At 36.8% G+C, this 22333-nt stretch overlaps 2 protein-coding genes and 1 pseudogene across 3 annotated transcripts in view; 1 reads left to right on the top strand and 2 right to left on the bottom strand.

The window, feature by feature from the left end:
• Nucleotides 1–907: 907 nt before the first annotated feature.
• On the top strand, nt 908–3788 carry LOC141830761 (phosphoenolpyruvate carboxykinase (ATP) 2-like). Its single transcript, XM_074718184.1, has 10 exons — nt 908–1170; nt 1267–1439; nt 1527–1680; nt 1758–1842; nt 1908–2008; nt 2086–2384; nt 2466–2639; nt 2727–3141; nt 3224–3392; nt 3509–3788. The coding sequence occupies exons 1-10, from the start codon at nt 908–910 to the stop codon at nt 3650–3652; spliced, it is 1977 nt and encodes a 658-aa protein (XP_074574285.1). The 3' UTR covers nt 3653–3788.
• A 3376-nt stretch (nt 3789–7164) lies between these two features.
• Nucleotides 7165–22333, bottom strand: part of LOC141830807 (large ribosomal subunit protein uL23) — a 43621-nt gene continuing 28452 nt past the window's right edge. Inside the window, exons 1-4 of one of the 2 annotated variants that reach the window (XM_074718233.1) lie at nt 9536–9562; nt 9022–9069; nt 7508–7868; nt 7165–7434 (exon numbers count right to left, since the gene is read on the bottom strand). In XM_074718233.1, coding sequence (XP_074574334.1) covers nt 7350–7434; nt 7508–7868; nt 9022–9034 — 459 coding nt within the window. In that variant the 5' untranslated portion in view covers nt 9035–9069; nt 9536–9562 and the 3' untranslated portion in view covers nt 7165–7349. Of the gene's footprint in view, nt 7435–7507; nt 7869–9021; nt 9071–9535; nt 9563–22333 lie in introns of those variants that run through there. The other variant, XM_074718234.1, reaches the window with a different exon arrangement.
• Nucleotides 10986–13636, bottom strand: LOC141831114 (uncharacterized; annotated as a pseudogene).

The raw sequence follows: 22333 nt of genomic DNA on the forward strand, positions 1-22333 counted from the left end.
AACAATTCTGAGACTGTTGATAGTAACTTCATGCATTGTCTGAATGTATCGCCTTACAAATTGTGTTCAACATGAGCCTTTTTATGGAGAGAATCTGGGTGCCTAAGGGCATTTCAAATAGGAGATATTTGAAAAAATATCCCCACATATCAAGGGAATATTTGTGAAGGGATTGGAAATCACGGGGCAAAAAGTTTTATCCCGTGATTTCTAATTATTTTATTATAAAAAATAATATAATAATTAAAATTAAATAAAAATGAGATAGTAGGTTAGGGTCCATTGTAGGTTAGGGTAATATCCGTTTGTATTCGTTGTAGATTTTTTATTATTATTTATTTTTTAAATTAACCGAATCGATTAAATTTTTAAATAAATATCAAATCGATAAAATATCGATTAATTCGGTAGAAAACTAAATTAATGATGTATAATTCACTCATTTAGAAATTTATCAATAAATTTTTTTATTTTAATTAATTTAATTTATTTGATTTAATTAAAAATTTTAAAATTAAAATCAAATTGAATTAATTATTTTAAAAATAAAATAAAATTGTTAAATAATTAAATTAAAATTTTAAATTCTATCGATTCGATGAATTTATTCCATTTATATTGTCCTCCTTTTCCTCATCCCAAGTCACTCGTCGATCCAATATAAGTTTGACCGTCCATAGATCACAAAATGTCCCCAAAATCATATCCAATTATACACGCAGAGCATATCTTGAAAGAGTCACTGCTGCATGCGTTAGATCCTATTTTCTTGAGATAGATATTTCCAATCAATTCCTTATCATATTCGGAACAATCCAAACACCTGTATAAACTGACTGCTCTTTCCATTGTATTAATTACTTCTCCTCCCTCTCGCTTCATCTGCTCTCTTGCGATCGTAAAATAGATGGCGGACGGCGACTTCAGCGTCTCGAAGCCGTCGAATGGGCTGGCGAAGATCCGCACTCAAAGCAGCGACCATGGCATTTGCCACGATGACAGCGCAGCGCCGGTGAAGGCACAGACCATCGACGAGCTCCACTCTTTGCAGAAGAAGCGCAGGTCCTCGCCCACCACCCCCGTTCAGAAGACGCAGCAGCAGCAGCAGCAGGCCTTCAATGCCTCCTCCGAGGAGGAGGAGCGCCACAAGCAGCGACTCCAGTCCATCAGGTAAATGAATGAATCCATTAATTACAGTGATGCTTTTATATCTATCTCAATAGTTGAGTTGAGGATTCTTAAACTAACAACATTCGGACATGGCAGTGCGTCCTTGGCGTCCCTGACTCGTGAGATGGGGCCGAAGCTGGTGAGAGGCGACCCAGCCAGGAACGCAGAGGTCCCAAAAGCCAGCAGAGTGCATCATGTCACGCCGACCATCAGCGTCAGTGACAGTGCTCTCAAGTTCACCCACATCCTCTACAATCTCTCCCCAGCAGGTACGTACGCAGCCTAAAACTCGATCTCTCTATCCATCCCTTGGGTTTGGCTAATTGCGTGCTGTGTCTATGGCTCTATGCATGCAGAGCTGTACGAACAGGCCATCAAATATGAGAAGGGCTCGTTCATTACCTCGGCCGGGGCTTTGACCACCTTGTCCGGTGCCAAAACCGGCCGCTCTCCAAGGGACAAGAGGGTTGTCAAAGATGAGACCACTTCTGAGGAGCTGTGGTGGGGCAAGTAAGAGACCCAAACATCTCATCAAATTAACCAACCCTTGATTCTCGTGGTTAAATGCAATTAATATATATGTACAGGGGCTCCCCTAACATTGAGATGGATGAGCATACATTCATGGTGAACAGGGAGAGGGCCGTTGATTACCTCAACTCTCTCGACAAGGTAAAAAATTTTACTGGTAGACAAAAAATTAATGTGTAAATTGTGACTTCATTTTGCCACCTCAGGTTTTTGTGAACGATCAGTTCCTCAACTGGGATCCCGAGCATCGGATCAAAGTTCGAATCGTCTCGGCAAGAGCCTATCATTCCCTGTTCATGCACAACATGTAAACCAAATAAGATGGCAGACATGAATCTTGTTCTTCGATCACAGATGATAGCATAATTACTCGAGTGTTTGCAGGTGCATTCGTCCGACTCCTGAAGAAGTAGAGAATTTTGGTGTTCCAGACTTTACAATTTACAACGCTGGACAGTTCCCCTGCAACCGTTACACTCACTACATGACTTCCTCCACCAGCATTGATCTCAACCTCGCAAGGAGGGAGATGGTTATCCTCGGAACGCAGTACGCGGGGGAGATGAAGAAAGGTTTATTCAGTCTGATGCACTATCTCATGCCTAAGAAGCAAGTTCTCTCCCTGCACTCTGGCTGCAACATGGGCAAAGATGGTGATGTTGCTCTCTTCTTCGGATTATCAGGTATTGTTAAATGCCAACGCCAGCCTATCTTCAGTCGAATCATCGGTCATGAATTTTAGTCGCTTTCGGTTTGTTTTTCAGGCACAGGGAAAACTACTCTATCTACTGATCAGAACAGGTTGCTCATTGGTGACGACGAGCACTGTTGGAGCGATAATGGTATTTCAAACATAGAAGGTGGTTGTTATGCAAAATGCATCGACTTATCCAAGGAGAAGGAGCCTGATATCTGGAATGCCATCAAGTTTGGAACTGGTATAGTCCTTTAATCTCCTCCTCTTATGCAAAAGTGTTCTGTTCTTGAGCATGATCATATCATTAATCATCAGTATCGACTTGCAGTGCTCGAAAATGTAGTGTTCGATGAGCACACTCGGGAGGTAGACTACGAAGATAAATCGGTTACGGAGAATACTAGAGCTGCTTACCCGATCGAATATATTCCGAACGCGAAGATACCATGTGTAGGTCCACACCCAAGGAATGTGATCCTCTTGGCATGTGATGCTTTTGGTGTGCTCCCACCTGTTAGCAAGCTCACATTGGCTCAAACCATGTACCATTTCATCAGTGGCTACACTGCTCTGGTAGCAGGAACAGAAGATGGCATCAAGGAACCTCAAGCTACATTTTCGGCATGCTTCGGGGCCGCATTCATCATGCTTCATCCGACCAAGTATGCTGCGATGCTGGCTGAAAAAATGGAGAAACATAATGCCACAGGATGGCTTGTGAACACAGGCTGGTCTGGTGGAAGGTAAAGTCTCTCACACATCTTCCAAATAATACTTGTGGATTCAATGGTGTGTGTGATCCAAGGAACTATTTTTTGTTTTCAGGTATGGTGTTGGAAAACGTCTCGAGTTGGGATATACGAGAAAAATAATCGATGCCATACACTCGGGTAGCCTTCTGAATGCCGAGTACAAGAAGACTGAAGTTTTTGGGTTGCAGATACCCACTCAAGTTGAAGGGGTGCCTTCAGGGATTTTAGATCCAGTTAACACTGTAAGTATAAGCTGTGATGCTACTAACAAATGGTTTAGTTGCATTCCTATCGAAAAAAACAAACTAGTGCGAAGGAGGTTTTTATGCTTGATACATTGATGTGTGTGGTTTCACAGTGGGCAGATAAGGAGGCCTACAAGGAGACTTTGCTGAAGCTGGCAGGACTTTTCAGGCAGAATTTTGAGGTGTTTACCAACTACAAATTTGGTCAGGATGGGAAATTGGCTGAAGAGATTTTTGCTGCAGGTCCAAATTTCTGATATATATACAAGTTGAAAGAGTGAAGGAAGGAGGGAAAATTAATAAACATGGTTTAGGAGATTTGAAAGTTGCTAGGCTTTAAAATAGTGAGGAAATGGAGAGAGTAGCTAGACTTTATTCTTTAGTTTGCTAGTGATTGGCTTCTGTTTTATCAATTTAGTAGATTGAGTAATTTCTAGATTCTGAATGTTTTCTCTGTGCCTCATCTAATTCTAAATTAGAAGGAACCTGGACAGAAGAGGAAAGGAATTTAATTACAAAATCTAAAAATGTAATATATATGCAACTTCATTTTCTAACCAAGTCTCATGCCCCTTTGAATGAGGATGCCCTGGGGAACAGATAATCACCAATCCAGAACTCAAGATGAAACAAAGCAAATAAACTACATGGCACATAACTGAAGGGATCCAACAGATTCTAGTTTAACAAAGGGATCATACTTAGCTAAGGCACAGAAAATAACTCTGAGACTGTTGATAGTAACTTCATGCATTGTCTGAATGTATCGCCTTACAAATTGTTATATTTTGAAATAATTAAAAAGGACTTAGTTATAAATTTTAAAATTTGTTAGACCTTTATGTAAAAATACAAATAAAGCATGACTTTTTCCCTCTTTTTTTTTATTTTCTTTTTCTTCCTTGCTTTAAAACCTCTCTAATCTTAAACCCTAATATTCTTTTCTCACTCTCAAACTCCTCACGCTGCCTCCCATCCTTGCTCCCTGTCGTCGCCATCGCCGTCGTCCTTGCTCCTGCCATCGTTGTCGTCGTCGCTGTCACGGTCGCCGTCCTTGCTGTCACGGACATCGCCGTCCTTGCTGTCACGGTTGCCGTCCTTGCTCCCTGTCATCGTCGCCGTTGCCCCTGTCCTTGCTCCCTGTCATCATCATTGTCACCGTTGCACGTCGTGGCAGTGCTGCCAACAGTCCAAGCGCGAGTGGATATTTAATTGAGGTGGAGTTTTCTTATCTCTTTTGATCTCCTTTTATACATGGATAAACAATTTAATTAGATTCCTTTATCTTGATTCTTCTAGGGATTTGGAACTCAATCAATAGTCCAAATTTTCTTAGCTCTTCACATTACTACTTTCTTTTATATTATAGGATGCGCTATTTTCTTTTCATATTATAGGATGCAAATTAATTATCTGTAGCCTATAAATTGTTTATTGATTTTATTCGGATTCCAATCTATGAAAATATCATTTTTTTAATTTTTGTTTGGTTTAAGATGTTATTTCACATGCCACTTTCTATTATAAATCAACTTAAAATTTTTTTTCATGATAATAAATATTAATAAGTTTATTTTGTTAGAAGATTATAATATATTGTATGTTTCTATATATATACCCTTATAGTTTGATTTCATCATTCATATTTGCTTGTCTTTTTCATATACGAGCTATTGTTGATTGTCCAAAAGTTTGATCGTGAAACTTATAAAAAAAAGGAATAACCTGAATTATTATGAGGAAATAAAGAGTAAATGAATATCATAAATGAATTGTATTCATTAAATTCATATAACTGAAACAAGTCATATAATCATACAAGAGAGTTTCAGCTTAATGCTCGTAAGAAGATATATAACTTTTCAACCAAGTTAATAAAAAATGAAGTAATTCTTTATACCTATAAAGTGCTTTGCTCTACAACTTAAAGGAATTCTCTAGTCTTTCTTGGCATGCATAAATTTGAATCATATTGAGATAAAATTTTTCTCACAGGATGGATTACAGGTTATTCATCATATTTTATTTTGTGAGGTATTTTGTCAAATGGACTGCGGGTCGTTCACTCTATGTATGTGTTTGTATATTTGCATTCACATAATGTATTTCGTATTGGGTGGATTGCGAGTCGTTCACTCCTTGTATATACGATACATCTCTTTTAGGTGGATTACGGATCATTCACTCCTTGCCTATACGATACATCTTTTTTGAGTGAATTGCGGATCATTCACCCGAGCTATATATGTATAGACACATCACCCAAGCATGAGTATTGTAGATCATGTATAGACACATACTTATGATGCAATTTTGTCATGAGTGGATTGTAGATCATGTATAGACACATACTTATGATGCAATTTCATCATGAGTGGATTGTAGATCATTCACTCGGTTATACGATGCATCTTTTTCAAGTGGATTGCAGGTCGCTCACTTTGATATTGTTTCATTTATACATGATGTATTTGTATTAAGTGGAATGTAGATCATTCCCTTTTTTTCTAAATGACACATTCTAGATGAGTAAATTATATGTCGTTTACCCACTCAAGAAATCATATTGAGGGGTCAAATAAAATAAGATAATAATATGAGAACTGAGGATATTAATTAAAAGAAAATAAAAGACGAATGATATGGAAAAGATAAATGAGAATTGATGGTGTTGCCCTGGTTAATAATATTTTTATGTACGTTTTTTGTATCTCCACTTTGCACTTTGTGCTTACTTTTCATTTTCCTTTAGATTTGCAAACTTGAAGCGATTTTCGAAGTTTAGTCAATAAAGTTGGATGATTGTTCAGAAATACTCAACGATAGTTATGGAAGCAGTTTCTATAGAGTCCATTAAATTTGTTTTATATGAATAGTTGACTAATTATACATTTTGTTATTTCGACATTGTTCAGTTATTAGTCATGTCATAATATGATTGAATTAGATTTTGAGATGAAACATTGCCTATATTATTAAATAAAATATTACATATTTATGTTTGTACAACCTGTATATCCTTATTAAATATTATTTATGAATTTTGATATAGAAATAAATATTGTTCGAGCAAAGAGATAACTTCCTTATAGAATAGAGGTCTCCACCTTTTTAGATGGTCATGAGACTGACCGTATGAGACCGCTAAGATGACAAATTCTACTTTTTTTTTTTTTTTTTTTTTTTTTTTTAATATAGAAGAGGTCTCGTGACACAAATTATGTTCAACATGAGCCTTTTTAGGGAGAGAATCTGGGAGCCTAATGTGGCCGAGAGACAATATAGAATTGTTAGACAGAATATAAACATAATGTATACAAAATGTGTTTTACTAGAAAATCAAAATTCCATGAAGAAAGCAAACAATTCAAATAACTCTGTAAAATAAAGAAAAATAATAGAGGAAGTTTGAAATCCCTATCCCACAATTCATAAGATGTGACAACCTATTTCAAAGATTTGACAAAAACATTTATTAAATAAGTGTAGCCGAATATGCAGGATCACAGATGCTACCACGTAAAATCCCTAAATCATGTTAGCTTTTTGAAAGTACATGGAACAAAGACACGAATGCAATTAAGTTTATTTGCATTCACAATATGAGCCAATTTAATACTAATAATTCTACTTCCTGCTATGTAAAAGCCAAACTTGCTGTATACAATTAAAGACTAAATTTCTAACGTCTAATATAAAGGCCAACATTTTACAAAATTCCCGATTAATTATAATTCAAGCACTAGTAGATTTTATGATGAATAGAAACTGAAACCAAACTAAAAAACACCCTTTTTTAAGTCGGCGTTTTGCAAAGATTATCAAAAGTTTCTACAGAACACAACACATCAAACAAAAATTTAAGGTAATATTCAAACTGTTCTTAGAATAAACTCTAAACTCCAACTACTGATGAATCTGCTGTGATCAAGAGGCTCGCCACCATCATTGCCTTTAGATGATACCAATCTTATTTGCGACATCAAGGGCATCATAGTCAGGCGTTAGTCTAACGTAAGCCTTCTTAGTTCCGTCGGGCCTGGTCCAAATGCAAAATTAGTAATTGACCAGAAGGCTAGCCTGGAAGCATGTGAAAAAGAAACCTTACAAACCTGATCAGAGTATTCACTTTCTTCGCCTGAATGTCGTACATTTTCTTAACTGCAGCCTTGATCTTCTTCTTGTCGGCTCTAAGGTCAACGATGAAGACAAGAGTGTTGTTGTCCTCAATTTTCTTCATAGCAGATTCAGTGGTCAAGGGATACTTGAGAATTTGATAGTGGTCCAACTTGTTTCTTGGTGGAGCACTAATTCTAGGGTATTTAGGGTTTCTGGGCTTTTTAAGGGTCTTTGGGCGATGAAAAGTCACAGAGGTCCGGATCTTCTTGGTCTTCTTCTTCAGAGTTGATCCTGACTTCACAGCCTTCGCAACTTTCTCAGCCTGTGCTTTATCATCAGGTTTCTTCGAGGTAGCTACTCACACATTAAAACAGAAAATTAATTAAAAGGAAAATTACAATAATATAAAATGACTGCTATGCCAATGGTGTTTCCAGACAATTATTTAAATTGTCTTCACTTTACTCCACTACAGAGAATGACCTCATAGGAAAACTCTTCCCAACCAATTACGTGATCAATATTGTTAATTTCAACACAACTTGCTGAAGAATGTAGATAAGATGCTTAAGGAAACTAGTACAAATTCAAAATGTTCTATATCATAGATCAACCCAACCTTAGAAGGTAATGACAATGACAAACAAAGAACCACCACTAGTACATCTCCTTGCATAAGAATGATTACTAACATAGCAGATGGCACATAACAGAAATGCCTCGATTCTGCAGTGGCTACTCTGACTGTTGGAATTGATTCAAAAATCACTTTACAAAGGATTCTAAATGTACATTTCAATCTTAAATGTTACAATTTTCATATGATACCTACTTGTTAGAATTTTCAGGATAAGAAACAAGAAATAAGCGGTAGAACTTGTTGCAGTAGTTCTTCAATATCAAGTTCCACCAACTAAACTAAATGTCTTTTTTGCTTATAATAAATAAAATTGAATGAACGGTATGCATTTTAAAACAAATAAAATTAATTTATTGTGGTACAAAAACAGACTAATAGCTACTTCAGAGTCATATTAAACCGATTTCCTAAATTAATGCCTTGTTAGTAAGATGGCTTTCACATTACCAACATACTCATCAACTTGATCGAATACCAGGATTATAACCATTTTAAAGCATAGAAATATTCTAATATCAGAATGTACATTAGATGATCCAGCAAGGAAATTTGAAATGACTCAACTTATAGAATAAAAATTCCTCTTTAATATTGAAAAAAAATGCTAGTCACAGGTCAAAAACAAATCACTTGATCATAATTCATGATAGAAGTAAAAACTAAGCATCCATTAAATGTGATATAAAAAAATCCTAGTATATTTTAAGTTATCCACAATTTCACAGGCATGAAGAAGGCATATGATTTAGCTCATACAAGATAAAATGAAATTTTAAAATATTTGAATTAGTTATTAAGACAATGTTTCAATACTGGTTCAAAATAAAGTCTACTGCAAATTAATGCAAAAAAAAGAAGCAAAAGTACCTTTTGGTGCCATCTTATCTTGCCGGAAAAGTTAACCAAGCAGATGAACTGCAGTCAATAGACAAATATAAAAATTAAGAGACTGCATTTTTTTTTTCAGAATACAAGGTAATTGCGACAGTGCTAGAACGATGAAGCCAATCATTCCAACAAATCCAGGGAACAAAAAACTGATTTGATTCATCTTCAACTAAATTTCCTTTTGGCGATAAGTAGTGAATAAAATCCAACAACTTGACAAAAAAAAAGACTAACAAGTTTCTGATTGATAGAGAGTTAATCCAAACAACACATGGTCATCGATATCCTCTACATAAGATTAAAAACAAAATTTCCACTAAAACTAGCAAGAAATGGAGTTGAAACTGAATTTGCAGGTAAAAGGAAGCCATTGATTCCAAGATTTACTAAATGGCATAGATCTCAAGGAACGAAAAGACAATCGAATGAATTATCAACGATAGAATCAAATTTGAAGACGAGAAGTCAGAGGGAAGAGAGTAGAAGAAGATACCTAGCAGCGAGTCGGCCCTCCGCCAGCGAAGTGGCGGGATGGAAGGAGCGAGATATCTATAGCAAATGGTGGTGAATCTTGTCCGTTAAAGTTAGGGCAGAATCTGATCGACCGCATAGAATTTTGGTGTGTTTTATTTAGAATATTGGGTTTGTTTTGGATAATTATTTAGAATATGGGAGAGGATATTGATGGGCGTTTGGGTCGAGCCTTTACATTAAGTGGGCCGAGTTGAGAATTTTTTCATCCTCTCTTGTTGTAGGTAAGGTGCATCCAAAATTAGAATCCGATGGAATGAAATAAACCCAAATTAGGTTAAATTAAAAAATGATTTATTAGCTACTAATTCGTTTATTGTGAAAACATTTCCGTTACAATTGATGTAAAAGTCTAGTATAATGATACAAAAATACAATTGAATCACTTATAAAGATTGCAAGATGTGCAATAACGAAGGTTTAAAATGTTATTAAGTGTCATTCAACATGATGTTAGTCATATTATATATAAAAGTTTAATGTGTTAATGTTTTTAATTAGATAATCCTTCGTACATGATTTTATTATGTTATGCTTGACATTAGCCCTTGTGTCCTAAATAGTCATATTTCAAATGTGTTTGTCTAAGAATTTAAGTTTATCCATTTTCTAATGAAATTTGTGGAGCTTAAGACTCATGAGGTCAAGCTGAATTAGTTAACTTGTGGCTCAATGGATCAAAGATACATTGGCTGTCGATAAATGATGGCATGAGATATACGAAGACCATAAGATGACAAGCATGGACTTATCCTGTTGAAGCTCGTGGGGCTTGTGACTCAATGAGGTTGAGTCATGTTAACTTGCCATAATCAAGATGGTTTAGATTGATGTCTTTAGGGGCGGATCCAGAAATAATTTTTGGCGAAGGCTAATAATTTTTTTTTTACAATGTACAGTATAGAGGAATCAATAATTTTTTTAAAAAAAGTAAATGTGCGGAAGGAAAAGATCCTGATCCGAAAATCCAAAAATACATATCACTCAAAATACAGATCACTTAGCCAACTATCTCTTATCCTCACCTAATATCAAAACGGACAGAATCTCCCCAGTAAATTGGGGGTATAAGAGGTATACATAATGTCCCTGTCCAAATGCACATCAAAACCCTTAGACATAGGGCTGATAAACCATCAATTTATATCAGAAATATAATAAAAAAAATACATACACAGCTTACAAAGTCAAAAACATCATAACAGCAAATCAAACCACTAAAAAGGAATCCACATACCCAATATGTTGTGCAATTCCTTATTTCCGTTCCAGAATAGGTTAAGCGGCTACATATTGTGACCTAAACAACCACTTTTAAAACCATATGAAGTGCAAAAGAAAATATGGAGTCAAGTAGCCAACATATAAAATCTTAAAAGTCATACATCTTTTAGTGAATTAATGTAGCTTCTTCATTTCACATATTCTTCACCTTCATAAGGTATCAAAACTTCTCCTGGATATCCTCTAAAATGGACCTGTGAATATAATACACCATTTACATCTTATAGCAAAAGCAATCATATACAGAATAGCAAAAGCAACCATATACAGAATAGCAAAAGAACATACCAAGACAGCATATTAGTGTTGGGTGTGGTCTATGGACCTTGTGGAGTTGTGGTCTTCGGATAAGAAAGAGGAGGCAATTGCATCCTGCGACTTTTCATCTTTTGAAAACGTTGCAATATTTGCTCATTTTCAATTGTTGAAAAGATATCCTTCTCGATGTATACGACTAGACTGTCATTCATCCACTCGTCTCCCATTCTATTGTGTAAATCAGTCTTTATCGTCTTCATTGCAGAAAATACTCTTTCAACGGAAGCAGTCGCAACTGGTAGAACTAATGTCATCTCAATCAGACGATAAACCAATGGATAAGCTTGATTTTTTAGAGTTTCAACCATTTTCTGAGCAAGACTTCCCAAATCTTTAATTTCAGAAAAATTTGAATCTCGTCGTATATTATGAATGAAATTCTGAAGTTGTTGTTCAATAACTATACAATCATTAGTTGAGAATCCTCAGGATATAAATCACAAAGTCGAACTAGTTTCTGAACATTGCATTCAGAAAAAGAATTTCTTGGATGAAGACATGTCATACACCTAAGCAATTCTGTGCCAACTTTGAAAAAGCGAGTATTCATCTCTTGTATAACTGAATCAACAACCTAACATTATAATTTGCAACAATAATAATTAATCAGTAAAGAAAATCTTATTAGCGAATATAATAATGTAAAATTTTTAGAAATAATACCTGATAGAAAATCTCCACACGATAATAATGGCAATCGTGAATCGCTCTGCCTGCTACGACCACTAATCAAACAATTATCATTCATATCCAACACTGGGATCTCATTCAACTCACAAAATGTATTGACTTTATCCATAATTGTAGACCATCCTTCTTCCCTAATATTTGAAATTGATCTTTCACAATTTCAATCAAACTTATGGCTTGGACAATATTTTGATCTTTTTGTTGCAAGACAAGTGACAATTCATGTGTCATTCCCAATATCATCTTCATCAAGTGCAATATGAAAACAAACTCATAATTTAGAGACTGAGCAAAGTACTCACGGGCATTATCAGAACGTAAGGTCTTTACTCTTGTATGAAATTGAGTTTCTACCATTTGACAAAAAGTTTGAATGAGTCAAGGAACTTCTCTGCTTTTCATCAAATAAAGTCATGTACAATGGATGTAATCATCAATAAAAGAGAGAAAGTATCGATAGTCATCCAAAGAAGTCACAGGAGAGGGCCCCCACACATCAGAATGAACAAGATCAAATGGAGAAGAATTTTTATTTATGGACTCAGAAAATTGAGTTCTACAATGTTTTGATAACTGACAGACTTCACACTGAAGTGACTCAAAAGAAATTGACAAGAAAAGACTAGGAAATAAAACTTTCAAAGACCTGAAGGATAAATGTCCCAACCGGGAATGCGATAAGAGAATGTCTTGATGTTTATTCTCCAAACACCGTGTTGTAGTCTTCAGAGCAGAGGCTGTTCCAAGCTGATAATAATAAAGACCTCCTACTTCACGGCCAGTCCTAATCATTTGCTTGGTCTCGAGATCTTGGAAGACACAATAATCAGGAAAAAAGGTTACCGAGCAGTGAAGTTGTTTTGTAATGCTGCTAACAGAAAGTAAAGAGAAATAGAAGGAACATGAAGAGCAGAGGATAGGATAAAGTGATCTGCCAGTTGTATAGAACCTTTGCCAGCAACAGTGGCCTTGGTTACATTTGCAATGGTCACTTTATCTTGCCTAGAGGACAAAGAGTAGGAAATGAAAGAGTTAGCAATATTTGTCATATGATCTGTAGCTCCTAAGTCAATGATCCAGGGGCTATAAGAGCTTGAACCAGCAACACTTAAACCCAAGCCACGGATACCTATGTGCGCTTGAGATGGAGGGGTAGAGGTAGAAGATGAAGCCTGAAGCTGCGAGAGAAGGTGTTGAAGGTTAGCAATGTCAGTAGAGGACAACCCCACAGAAGAAGATACAGAGGAACCAGCAGTCTCCCCCTCCACTAATTTCTTGACAGCAACATTTGCACGACTATGAGCCTTCTTGTCACCATATTTGAATTTGTCAGGTTTCTTCTCCGGATATTTCTCCCAACAAAAATCTGAATCATGATTAGTCCTTTTGCAGTGTCGACAAAATTTATCACCTCTTCCTTTAGTTTCCCCAGGCTTGGACTTGTATGTAGAACTGATAAGAGCATAAGTCTCTCCAATTGGAGTGCTGGTAGCAGAAATACCCTTTTGCTCATGGTCCTTTTCCTGCCCTCCTCACTGAGAACTTTGTAATAAACTTGTTCTAGAGAGGGAGTAGGATCAAAACTAAGAATTTGTCCTTTTAAACTCTCAAACTCTACATGAAGCCCATCTAGAAACTTAATAATTCTGTCCTTTTCTAGAAGCTTTAGATATCTCTGATGATCTTCAGTGGAAATCCAATTCTCCATCCTGTAATAGTCAAACTCATCCCACAACCCCTTCAGAGCAGCAAAATAATTGGTGACAGACATAGAACCTTGATTAAGTTTAAAAATTTGACTACTCAGCTGATAAGTACGCAACATATCGTGCTTGCGTCCGTACATTTGCTCAAGAGTCTTCCACATGTCAAAAGCTGTTTTGTTATGAAGAATGACCTGTTTGATGCCAGAATTGATAGAATTGAGTATCCAAGTCATCAATTGAATATTGTCACGCCTCCAAATATGAAAATTTGGGTCCTTTTCATCCGATTTCACTTTAGTACCATGAAGAACATCAAGTTTATCATGGCCTTCAACATAAAGTTCAACGGCAACCGCCCAAAATGCATAATTTGTCTCTGTTAATTTCTCTGAAATTATCTGAAGACCGGATCCTCCAGTTCCCGGCATTGCAAAAAACAGTTGCACCTGTCCAGAAGAAGCCATAGGATCTGCAGAAATACCAGAAGTTTCTTCAGAGGTGTCCGCCATTTAAACAAGCAAAAGAGGTGACACTAGGAAGATGCACAGTAACAAATTAGCTCCCAAAAAATAAATAACAAAACTCGGCAATAAATTTCTCTCCGACAAAAGAAGCACTCTGTTCGGCAACAAAAGTAGGGACGAGTATTCCTCAAGCCAAAACCGAAAGAACCAAAACAGAAGCCCTCTGTTCGGCAACGAAGCAGCTACTGAAGCGGATGAAGAAGTCTGCTTCTTGTAGATGAAGAGCAGAGTCGCGGTTGCGGGCGCGTCGCGACTGGAGAGGCGGCAAGATGAAAGCAGCGTCGCAGTTGCGGGCGTGTCGCGACTGGAGAGGCGGCAAGATGAAAGCAGCGCGAGCAGAGGTGATCGAGGAACCCTAGAGGGAGCGAGAGCGAGGTCGACCGGGGAAAAATTGAGGGCAGCTTCCTCAATCGCGATCTGCAGGCGGCAACCTCTACACGCGGCCGGATCGCGACTGAAGGCGGCGTCACACACGTGGCCGTGCAGCGCTTCGGAAGAGGAGAAAAGGCAGGAGGCGCTGGCTCTGGCAGCGGGCGACGGGCGGTGCTGGTTCGGGCGGCGTCCGAGAGAGGGATCGCGAGGGGAAGAGCCAGTGCCGCGCAGAGGAGGAGGCGCCGCACAGTGGAGAAACTTCGGTTAGGGCAGAAGGCAGCGCCGTGGCCCTTCTCTTTCCCTCGAAGAGGATCCTCCTTTAAATCGCGAGGGTTGCGATTTCTTTGGCGCCGGCGTCACGGTGGTGCGGAAGAGGGAACACTGCAAGAGATGGCGAGGAGAGGAAGGTAGCGACGCGCCGCCGCTAGGGTTCAGGACACTCGCGGTTGTGGTCCCGTCGCAGTGTCGATCAGAGAAAGCAGAGAGAAGAGTGGTTGCGGCGGCGGCATGACATGAAAGAGGAAAAAAATTAGGGTTTTGGAGGCTCTGATACCATGTTAAAACTGTCTTAATTACTAAAAGAAAACATGTACAGGGTTTATATAGCCAATATAACCCTAAGATCATAAGAGAAAAGACATATCTATCCCTGCTTCTCACAACAATCTACAAAGAGAAAACAAGCTCTTTAAGATGGAAAAAATAAATTGTTAAAAAAATAAATAAATAACAAAAATTTAAACCTTATAAATATACAACTATAAAATAAATTATTATATATATTTAGTATAATTTTAAATTGATTAAAAAATATAAATTTAATTTAAATCTACTTGATCTATTTACTTGGTGGTTTTTAACTGATCCTAAATTAACTTTTACTTAATAAGTATTTAATATTTTACGAGATAATATTAAAATTTGAACTTAACTATCAATATCTTAATGATAACTCAATAATAAATATATATAATAATCAAATATTAATAATGATATTTTTCAATTAATATATTTATATTTTAAAAAATATCAAAACCATACAAATATGGCATGATACGATACCAAAACTATATCATTCTGGTTATAAATCGAAACTTCGACACGGTTCAAAATTTTAAACTTTACTTCTGGTTCATCCGAACTACTACTAGATTATTCAGACTTGATCACTTTCCCTGGGTAAGTCTACAGTATAATATCCGTCTTCTTTGATTTTGAAATATTGTTGTGTATAGTTGAGGGCTTTTTTGTAATATGTATTTTCAAATTGTAATTTGTTCATTTATACCTGATTTCTTCAAGTATAACATGAAGGGCTTTAAGTTTTTCTTCAACCTGGGTTTTATTTGTATTAAGGTCTAACTATGTTGTTCTAACGTTCGATCAGTCAATCTTTGTTAGTCTTCTAACATTTTTTCTATAATGATAAAGAGATCTGTTATTGTATTTAGCTGAGGTGTCTTAGTATGTAAACAATGAGTATGTGTTCTTGTTCTAAGGTAACAAACGTGCTTGTACTGATCAAGAGTCAGCATTTGTCGAGAGGGGTATAGTGGTAAGTCTAAATATGTTAAGTGTTCAGGAAGAGGGTTTGATGAGGAAGTCATTCTTCATCATGTTAGTCCTAGGTCTTTTGGGCTCTGATACCAATTTTTAGAGATTTTAGGATTTTTTATTGGGATTTTTATGGTAGATCTAGGGTATGTGAGAGGATACTCTCTTTCTCTCCACTGGTTACTTCTCTTTCTAGTGAGCCTCACCTATGAAGGATGTAAACTTTGCCTTAGCCTGCAGTTAAGTCTTACGACGGCTTTTGCCTTTTTGCCTTACGGAGCCAGCACAAGTCTTATAAGTTTTCTTTGACATTTACATTTCTCCGATTAAGAGATGTGGATAAGGATTGAGGAATAGAGAAGAAAAGAAGGGAAAAACAAACAAAATGCATGGCCTTCTCTAACCTAGAAAAGTTTTTACGCTTCCATACTAATCATAAATTATTGTTAAAAGCATAATTACAAACAACTAGAAATTGAAACTAGGAAATTACAAACAAGGAAGAGACTTACAAAACGAACTAGGAAATTATAGCTTGCACACTTCACACTTGCACGCTACACTTACTGCTTCTTCGATGCTTCATTTACACACACTAGGGGTCCTTATATAGATAGAGAACATGGGGAGAGAGTCCGAAAGCTAAGAAGATAAGAAGGAATCTATGGTACTGCTAGACGAGTCATCAGTCTTTTGAGTGTTGGCTGAGTCATCCTGGATAAGAAGGAATCTCGAATAATGTTGGATGAGTCATTAGCTTTCTAAGTGTTGGCTGAGTCACCAATTTGTACAGGCACCTTGTAGGGCCTAGTTAGTTGTCAATTGAGGCACAAGATTTAAAATACACTAATTGGTAAGCAGCAGAATGTACTATGCACATTAACTAGTTTTGATCAATCTTGGAGTCATACAACAATCTTCATCTCGACATAGAAGTCCAACGTTCATAGTTAATAAAGGAACAGAACAAAAACATGAACAATTCAAAATGGTCTTTAATTATAAACGTTTAAATGACAACTATCATGAAAACGGCTATAAAATACCAGATAAAGATCAACTCCTTAATCAAATACAAAATTCACAATGGTACTCTAAATTTGACATGCAATCAGATTTTTGACAAATAAAAATGCATCTTGATTCTATCAAATGGACAACTTTCTCTTGTCTTGAAGGACACTTTGAATGGTTAATTATGTCGATTGGACTTAAGATAGCACCTCAAGTATTTCAAAGAAAGATGAATGACATCTTTAGGAGTATTTCCATATTCACCTATGTCTATATTGATAATGTATTAGACTTTTCCAAAACAAAAGATGAACACTATACTCATTTACACGATTTTTACTCTATTTGAAAAACACGACTTAATAGTGTCTCAAAAGAAAATGAAAATAGTCACCAAACACAGAGAATTCTTAGGAGGAGAAATTGGCCAAGAAAAAATCTCACTTCAACCACACATTACTTCCAAAATATTGGCCTTCCTTGATAAAATAGAAGGCATTAAAACACTTAGATCCTTTTTAAGATTATTAAACTATGCTAGACCCTATCTTAAAGATATAGGAAAACAAAGTGGTCCTTTATATACCAAGACATCAGAAACAGGACAGAAATTCTTTAATCAACAAGATATCGAACTTATCAAGCAAATTAAAACTATGGTTCCTAAATTACCAATCCTTACATTACCTCTAAATGAGGACTATCCAGTCCAAGGATTGAAATTTCGTGTCATAACGGGCGATACGGACGAAAAAAATTTGTTCCGCCGAGGCACTAGCACCGGCACAGCACCGGCACAGGAATTCCGACCGAGGAACGCCTCCGGAGGCGTCGCCCGAGCTTGGCAACACCTCCGGAGGCGTCGCACGGCCTCGGCGACACCGCCGGAGGCCCCACCCGCGACCAGCAACGCCGCCGGAGGCCCCACCTGCGCGGTGACGCCGTCGGGGCTCGACGACGCTTTGTGGCGGGCCGCATACCGATCGCGCGGTGCCCGCGATTTTTCCCTTTTTTGTTTTTAAAACTTAGGGTTTAATTAGATTTTAATAATCAATTCCTAGCTATAGTTCAAAGTTATAGTTCGAGATAATTTAAATAGGTTTTATTAAAACCTATAAAATTATCAAAAAAATTTATTTTTTATTTTTAAATATTTAGATTAAATTTTTTATTTTAATTAATATATTTTATATTTTAAAAATACTGAAACTATAGCGGTACGGTATGATACGGTACTGAAACTGTATCGTTCCGGTCCGGGACCGAAACTCTGGCACGGCTCGATATTTTAAACCTTAATCTAGTCATAGAAACAGACGGATGTGACATAGGATAGGGAGGAGCTTTATTTCGAAAAACCTCAAAATATGAGCCCAAATTTTCTGAATCTTTATGTAAGTATACTTCAGGAAAGTTTAAGGAAAAAGGGCACCTTACTTCATTAGATTATGAACTCTTAGTTGTTATATATTATTTAGACTTTATTCATTTGTGGAAAATAAGAAATAATCATTAGAATGGATTGTGAAGCTATTGTAAAATATGATCAACAAGCCAAAACTATGAGAAAGAATCTGAGCACAAAAACATGGCTAAAGTTTACTAATACTCTCATTAACAAAGGTTTCAAAATCACTTGGAAGCACATTAAATGAATCAATAATTCCCTAATAGATACACTGTCTCGTCTATTAACTTAATTTACTTTACTCTCACAAAGACTTCTACTTATGGAGAGGTAGAGAAAAGTACAAACTTTTTCAAAACAAACTATGAAGTTTGGAAATCTGGAACTTCAGCAGTTTGCTCGAATAGAAGTACAATTTCACTTTCACAATGGAACTCAGTTGGATGTCATCCAACAAAGCTTACTTGACAATATTTGGAATATTCCTACTAGTCCAAGAACTGCTAACTATAAGATTGCAGTTATTAATGCTCTTTCCAATTATTTTCTAACCATGATTCAAAAACCAATGGGGAAAAAGTTTTCTTGTTATGCAATTTATTCTGGTCCACAAGCAGGAGTATATTCTTCTTAGGACAAAGTCAAGACTGCCATCATGGGACAGGAAAACCCTTCCTATAGAGGGTTCTATTCCTTAGCAGATGCTCTTGAGGCAGTTAGAGCCAGAAGCGGCCCCAATTACTTCGTTAGTCCTACTCTCAAAACTAATGGTCTCATCAACCGGCCAAAAAACTCTAGCAGCACAATACCTTTTACATCATACATTCCATACCATACACCTTATGGTATAATTTTGAATGATGTCCAAGACATCCACTTGGAGGCCCCTAAACAACTTCCCTTGAACTATCAAACTTTAGAAATGCTACCAAGCAAAGACTGAGAAAGGCAAATAAAAACTAGTAGAGAAGGACAAACTGGTCGAAACAATGACAAATCTATTAGTGGGCATAACAGCCTACATCAGAAACCTGATTGTGGATACCACTTTCCAAAGCTTCAAGGAGTTCACAACAATAACATCAAGGGAATACACATTATCTATGAAGCAGAATTTGCTTATAAAAAGAAATGCATCCAAATATTTCCTCAGTGCTCAAATCCTGTTCAGCTAGAATGCAGATGTCAGCTGATCTATTCAATTCGCAAGGCTGAAATTAACGTTGAAGAATTTGAACGACACAAGTTCAGATGCAAACTCATCACTCCTTTTCCTCTCATGGATTATGGACTTCTCAACAGACTTTAGGTGACAACTATTGAGTCTACTCAATTATTCCCATATAAACTTGGTTCTATTATAAAACAAGCCTTGGAAATGGAATCCTTTGTTATCTGTCACTTTGAGAGCTCTCCTCCAGAATGGATAGCCAGTATAATTGAACCAGCCCGACATCTCATCCGAATGGATATTAATGAAGTTAATGGCCGCTGTGAAACTTTTGCTGAAACATTCTCTGATTCAGACAAAGAATGGCTAGCTAGTACATCCATAGAAGAACAGTTAAAACATTGGCGAGCCTCAATTCAAGGAAGCTCATGGTTATGGGACACCTATTATGACCCCCATGAGTTCCTTTTAGTCGGAGAAACTCATATAGAAAAAATATATTGGCCTAAAGAAATGGGTACTATTTTTCTTCCCTTCAAATGTATAACTCTGTATCCAAGCCTATAGGAATGGTACCAGAAGAAAAGCGACGAATGGCAGGCTACTAGCAAACAAAGACCGATGGCTTCACTACCTAAAACACCTCCATCTGACACCTCTATAGAAGATGTCAACCTCACTAATATGCTCGATGGCTAACTGGGCCCTACAAGGTGCCTATGCAAATTGGTGACTCAGCCATCACTCAAAAAGTTAATGACTCATCCAGCATTATCCGAGATTTCTTCTCATCTAGGATGACTTAGCTAGCACTCAAAAAGTTGATGACTCATCTAGCAGTACCAGAAATTCCTTCTTATCTTCTTAGTTTCCGGACTCTCTCCCCATGTTCTATATCTATATAAGGAGCCCTAGTGTGTGTAAATGAAGCATCAAAGAAGCACTAAGCAGGTGTAGTGTGCAAGTGTGAAGAAGTGTGCAAGCTGTAATTTCCTAGTTCATTTTGCAAGTCTCTTCCTTGTTTGTAATTTCCTAGTTTCAATTCCTAGTTGTTTAGTTTCAATTCCTAGTTGTTTGTAATTTCTTAGTCATTGTATATGCTTTCAGCAATAATCTATGATTAGTACGGAAGCATAAAAACTTTTCGAGGTCAGAGAAGGCTTTGCCTTTTGTTTGTTTTTCTCTTCTTTCCTTCTCTGTTCCTCAGTCCTTATCCACGCCTCGTAACGAGAGAAAGATAACTATCAAGGAAAACTTGTAAGACCTGTGCTGGCTCTGTAAGGCAAAAATGAAAAAAGTCATCATAAGACCTAACCGCGGGTCGAGCCAATGTTTACATCCTTCACAGGTGAGGCTCATTAGCGCCTCGTAACGGGAGAAAGATAACTGTCAAGGAAAACTTGTAAAACATGTGTTGGCTCCGTAAGGCAAAAAGGAAAAAGTCATCATAAGACCAAACCGCAGGTCGGGCCAAAGTTTACATCCTTCACAGGTGAGGCTCATTGGAAAGAGCACTAACTAGCGGAGAGATAAAGAGGGTATCCTCTCACATGACCTAAATCTACCGTCAAAAATCCCAAAACCCCTAAAAATTGGTATCAGAGCCCAAAAGACCTAGGACCAACATGATGAAGAATAACTTCCTCATCGAACCCTCTTCCTGAACACTTAACATATTTAGACTTACCACTATACCCTTCTCGACAAATACTGACTCTCGATCAGTACAAGCACGTTTGTTACCTTCGAACAAGAACGCATACTCATTGTTTACATACTAAGGCACCTCAGTTAAATACAATAACAGATCTCTTTATCAGTATAGGAAAAACGTTAGAAGTCCAACAAAAATTGACTGACCGAATGTTAGAACAACATAGTTAGACCTTAACACAACAAAACCAAATATTAAGTGATATTCGAAGAAACTTAGACTATCTTAAAGACTCGCAAGATGCTTTAAATAGACGATTCAGTCAACTTAATCTGGTCAGTATTCCTAAGAAAAAGGATATGCTAACCTTGTCAAAACTTATTGAAGAAAACAAACTTAGAAATTTTGAACTCCAATCAAAAGACTTAGTAATTCAAGTCAAAGAAGTATTGAATACAAATAAAATCCAGGTCGAAGAAAAACTTAAAGCCCTTCATGCTATACTTGAAGAAATCAAGTATAAATGAACAAATTACAATTTGAAAATACATATTATGAAGAAGCCCTCAACTATACACAACAATATTCCAAAATCAAAGAAGACGGATATTATACTATAGACTTACAGGAGAAAAGTGATCAAGTCCATACCCAACAAAACAACACCATAATAGCCCTATTAACTTCACTCCATCATAGGTTAACCCTACTTGAAAACAAGATCTTGGTAATAGAAACTCAAATACAGAAAACAAACCAAACCACTGAGTGGAGAGAGAGCATAGACAACTTAACTAAGGATTTAAGTTAAGTATCAGAAATATCATTCCCAGAAGGTGACCTAAAACTTATTCCTTTCTGACCTACACACCTACACAAGCCAAATGAATCTAACCAGAACTCAAACGGAGACTTTTACCGGATTGTCTCAAACATTAAGAAGAAATGAAACAAACACTACTTCTTGGTTGGATACAATTATAACCCAAAGAAACAGTACTTCCAATCATAGATTAGAAGAATTTATCGATATAGATAGAGATCTTACTTTGTTTTCCAATGAAC

This window comes from Curcuma longa, chromosome 6 (assembly GCF_044706935.1).
Source record: "Curcuma longa cultivar G26 ecotype Majalengka, Jawa Barat chromosome 6, ITB_CL_G26_1.1, whole genome shotgun sequence".
Taxonomy (NCBI): Eukaryota; Viridiplantae; Streptophyta; class Magnoliopsida; order Zingiberales; family Zingiberaceae; genus Curcuma; species Curcuma longa.

What these genes read in the sequence shown, in the direction of transcription:
- LOC141830761 (XM_074718184.1), top strand. Translation starts at nt 908, where the DNA reads ATGGCGGACGGCGACTTCAGCGTCTCGAAGCCGTCGAATGGGCTGGCG. An exon ending in CTACAATCTCTCCCCAGCAG is followed by an intron (nt 1,440 to 1,526) that starts GTACGTACGCAG and finishes CTATGCATGCAG; the next exon opens with AGCTGTACGAACAGGCCATC. An exon ending in GAGGAGCTGTGGTGGGGCAA is followed by an intron (nt 1,681 to 1,757) that starts GTAAGAGACCCA and finishes ATATATGTACAG; the next exon opens with GGGCTCCCCTAACATTGAGA.